Raw genomic sequence first — 5,000 nt, forward strand, 5'->3', positions numbered from 1 at the left:
AAATGAAGACATATCACACATTGTTCTCTGACCTCTTGTTGTTAGATGTGCACATTGTATCATTTTATTAACACAGCACAGTCATCAGGCTGTCAATAGACAGTCTTGCAGTGACTAAATCAAGTTTAGATTATACCGAACATAATATAACCAGCTGGCTTTAGATCATTCATAATAGTGTCCTCATCTCCGTCCATAACAAAACTTTCCGAGGGTGAATGAGACCAGATGTCCTTCTGATGGATTTTTGAAAGGCTGTCAGTGCATGGTTTTATAGTTCATAAAATCGCATATTAAGTGATCCAGACGATATTGATTATGGATATAGTTGTCGTTATGTTTTGTGGTGTGCTGTGCACACTGCCACATCCACTTCAGTTGGAACATTTTTATGGTTATCATGCTCGGTGTGAACGGCGCTTTAGTCGGGCTTTCCAGATGAATTGGCCCGTCTTGCTACAGTACCTGCATGCAACAGTAGACCCACAGCATGAGTCTGTCTCAGTGTCTCTCCCCACCTGATTCCTGCAGTGGTTCACAACTTCTCACATTTTTCTGGGGGTGCCTGGCACAAAATATTTTGTGCCAGGCACCCCCAGAATAGAAGTACATATCAAGGAACATTCTAAATATATATATATATATTTTTTTTTATATTTTCCAAAATTTGTGAGCTTGAGCTATTTTTTAATAGCCAAAGTATAACCCCCCTCAACCGGACCCCACTTTGAGAACCACTGCTCTACACAAGGCCTTTCTCCTGTTCTGATAGCCCTACCTCTCTCTCCTCCTCCTCACTTCTCCTCTCCTCCCCGCCTCCATATATACCTCCATCTCCTTCCCCTCTTATCTCTCCAACCTCCCACTTCCCCTCTCTCTCTCGCCTCACTTCGTCGCACTCCACCCGCTCCCACAAATCTCTCTCTCTCTCTCTCTCTCTCTCCCCCCTTCCCCACTGTCCACACCCCCCAGGTCTCCACCCTCCAGCCCTGCGTGATGCCCCCCATGCAGCCCATGCAAAACAGCCCGTCGATGGTCCTCAAAGACTACGACCCCTACCCTCCCCCTCCCTCCTTCCCCCAGCCCGCCGCCCCCATGCACCAACAGGTAGGGATCCATTCCCAAGTATAGTTGAGAATCAACAAAATCAATAATAAATCAATTCTCTCATTGATTCCAGCGGGAAGTGTGACGTCATATCTGGAGAGACAAGAGCCTCTCATTGAGATCAAACCTGCTGGCACAAATATGTCGTTCTAATAAAGCTTGTGTTTTCTTGCCAACTACTGGTAAAAACAAGGAACGTGAATTTAACGGATTTTGCTTCAATGGTGCGCATCAGTTGAAGCTAGCTCTGGTCCATAGCGTTAGAAGGAGTTCTCCTTAACGCTATGTTACTTTCGAGCCGTTGCACGCACTCCCCCGGTATAGCCTCTCAACTGTAGTAAAAATTAAAAAATACACTTTCGCTACTCACCAAAACAAAGACACTCGGAGCCCCACACCTCACATCTAAAATACAGTTTTTGGCCAGAAAAGAAAATATTTCACCGGAAGGAAAAAAGAAAAATTGTTACTCCACTGCCATTTTTACTACAGACAAGAGGCTGCGCAGCTGCGGGTGCGCGCGCAACAGCTTGAAAGTACCATAGCTTTAAGGATAACTCCTTCTAACGCTATGGACCAGAGCTAAGTTGAAGCCAACATGCTCTTCGATTGTCTTTCTACACTGAATCTCTTTGCCAGAAATAGCAGATCTACAAGCTCACAGCTTATAGATGTGCTATTTCTGGTGAATGTTTCCCCCAGAATAACGCTTCGTCTGGGTTCAAGTGGTTAAATTAAATTGAGTGCCCCAGATTAACAACTACCAATAATAGAAAAGGATCGATAGGGAATCGAATCGATAAACAGGATTGAGAAGGGGATCGAAATCCATCAAAAATTACAATCTCGAGAAATGTAAAGCCAACGACTATCCAGCAATGGAGGGAGAGGTTAAAAAGCATATATCTGATGGAAAGCATTGCAGCTAGACTACATAATGTATGTATGAGGACAGAGGATTTCAATATCAGATGGACACCGGTAGCCTTTTCCCAGACTGATTGGGGATTCGGTCCCCCCTTAATGTCGTTGGATTGAACGGCCTGGTTGCCTGTCCTCCTTGCGCTATTGGCCGGAGTGTCCTGAAGGTCATGTATGGACGATTGGTGCTGTTAGAATAATGATTTTTGGTTGCCTGTGTCTGTGATGCCTTTGTAAGTTTTTCTTTGATGTGTCTGATGCTGTTGAATGTGTGATGCAATTTTTTGTTTTGTTTTGTGTATGTCCGTATGTCCATATGATGTGATTACAGTATGAAAATGGAAATAAAAGTCAAGTGAAAAAAATATATAATAACAATAACAATCCCGTCCCCCGCCAACAGGCCCACCAGATGCCGCCGCCCCCGCACAGCCAGAGCCGCAGCTTCGACGAGGCCTCCTCCTACTACGATGAAGCGGCGGCGGGCCCTCCGCCCTCCTCGCAGGTCCCCCAGCCCCAGGTCCAGGCTCAGCCTCAGCCCCAGGTCCCGGTCCAGGCCTCCTCGGGACCTCCGCCGCCCCCGCAGCGGGACCCGCGCGAGGACCTGCGCATGCACCTGGGCCTCAAGTCCACCGGGAACTACGTGGACTTCTACTCGGCGTCGCGGCCGTACAGCGAACTGAACTACGAGACCAGCCACTACCCGGCCTCGCCCGACTCCTGGGTCTAAGACCAGACACCCCCCTAACCCAACCCACCCACCATGAAACCCCCCATAACTCAGAGAGCGTGCAAATGGAACCATTAGGGTCCGTTTGGTTTTCGTTTGTACGCTCTCCGAGTTACACGATTGTGCAAAGGGAACCGCCTCAAGGACTCCTGGGGGTCCCCGGACTTTGAGAACCCACTGGTCTACACGATGATGATGATGATGATGATGGTGGTGATGGTGGGGGTGGGGAGGGGCAAGAGGAGTGTGTTTCTTGTGAGTGTGCATGGCGAGGAGGTGAAGTGTTTTTTTGTTTTTTTTAGCAGGTGATCCATAGCTTGCAGCCAGCAAAGAAACGAGAGGTGCTTTTTTTGGGGGGGGGGGGGTTTAGACGAAGATGTAGCCGACAGCAGCGAAACTGGAGTGTTTTTAGAATGGGGGGTGGGGTGCAGCACTAGAGAGAGAGACTAGGGGTGAGGGTGGGGTGGCGCATGTGCATGACCACATTTTTTTAATTTTCGTTATTTTGGCGTCCGCCGATTTGTTTTTGTTCAAAGTTCAATCGAGCAAGCGGATTGGATGAGAAGCAACGGGTAGGAGGAGCAGAAAGGACAGAGTGCATTTGAGGGCAAGGCGAGAGTGTATTTGTATGGCACGTTTCAACAACATTAAAGGAGCAATTCACCAATTTTACAACCTTATCTTTATATAAATGGTCCTCACCAAATTTCTGTTTACTCACCCTGTGTCTCAGAGGAGGGCTGTGGACAGTTCAGAAACCTGTCTGCCTGATATCATCGGTATTTGGTAGCCAGGTCGGGTCATTTTCTTTTTGGCTTCTATTTCAAGCTATTTCAGTGCTTACTTCCCAGGAAGGGAAAAGGCTGTAGTATAGCCTGAAATCCCCCCATACCTCTGAACTGTTCACAGCCCTCCTTTGAGACACAGAGAGAGTAGACAGAAATGGTGCCATCTCATAATGAGCATTGGTGTGTACTAATTATAATGAAGATAAGGTTGAAAACAGATGAAGTGCTCCTTTAAGTAAAAGAAACATGTTAAAAAGAAACATGTTATAGCACGACATTTGAATTCAGTACAACACCTATCTCCTTAACAGGCAATACCTAATTCAGAGCACAGAGCAAAATGCACAACATAAAAGGACATTTTAATACAATAAAAACTTTGTAGAGGAAAGTCCTTTTGCACTGGGACAGGTGCGTAGGAGCAGGCAACCAGTGCAACATGAATAAAAAGGAAGTCTTCACTTACAGGAGTAGTTTATTAAGCTACAACGTTTCGGTCTAAACGACCTTCATCAGGTATCATATAGACCCAAACGTTGTAGCCTAATAAACTACTCCTGTAAGTGAAGACAATGTGTGGGACTTCCTTTTTAATACAATAAAAACAAAAGGAAAAGATGAAATAGAAAAATAAGAGAGTAAAATTACAGTGCAGAAGAATAAAGTAAAGATATCTCAAAAGGCAGCAGCAAACAAATATGTTTTGCTGTAATTTAAAAGAACAGAGTTGTAGCAGACCTGTTTGTTCAGGATATGTCGTGCCTAAAAACTGAACACTGCTTCTCCACGTTTTAGCTCTAATTATAAGGAGAGATGAAGAGGCCTTGAGAAGAGAGGAGGAGGAGGAGGAGGAGGAGGGAGATGAAGAGGTAATGGTGATGGTGATGGTGATGGGGGGGATGAGAGAGAGAGAGAGAGAGAGCTATTTACTGGGCTGGAGGTGAAAGTGGCTGTTGACTTTCCCAGAGTGGAGTGGAGGTGTGGAGAGCTGAAAGCCCCGTTGCGTGACATGTTGTTATGCTTAGTAGGTTTTCGGTCGTGACACCGACGCACATCTAAGGTTGAATTACCCATAATCCATTAAGACCAGGAACGCATCTGCATCTGTGTTTTAAGATTTCTTTGGCTATTTTTTGGGAAAAGAAATATGTGAAAATGTGTGCAAATCTTTGAATATATAGCCTATATACATTTTAACTCAAATCTTTGCTTCTGGGGGTCCCTGGAACAAATACATATCATTTTGGGTGGTTCTTGACATGAAAAAAGTTTGAGAACCACTGATATTATAGCAACGATATATATAAATGATTTAGGAGACATTTGTAGAATCCCCGGAAGCAAAGATTTGGTTAAAGATGTTCGCTTGAAAAAATATATATATTCAAAGATTTGCACACATTTGCCCCGATTTTTCAAAAAAAATGCAGATCTACAAGCGCATAGCGCATAGC

At 45.1% G+C, this 5,000-nt stretch overlaps 1 protein-coding gene across 1 annotated transcript in view; it reads left to right on the forward strand.

Moving 5' to 3' along the window:
• LOC308077018 (catenin delta-2-like) overlaps nt 1-2,758 on the forward strand; it is a gene marked incomplete at its 3' end in the record, with an annotated part of 629,209 nt that extends 626,451 nt beyond the window's left edge. Inside the window, exons 25-26 of the mRNA XM_080417546.1 lie at nt 976-1,107; nt 2,447-2,758. Of these exons, the coding sequence (XP_080273672.1) occupies nt 976-1,107; nt 2,447-2,758 (444 nt within the window). The remainder of the gene's footprint in view (nt 1-975; nt 1,108-2,446) is intronic.
• Between the last annotated feature and the right edge of the window lie 2,242 nt (nt 2,759-5,000).

The sequence above is a fragment of the Gymnoscopelus braueri genome (assembly GCF_963280865.1).
Source record: "Gymnoscopelus braueri genome assembly, chromosome: 21".
NCBI classification, from domain to species: Eukaryota; Metazoa; Chordata; class Actinopteri; order Myctophiformes; family Myctophidae; genus Gymnoscopelus; species Gymnoscopelus braueri.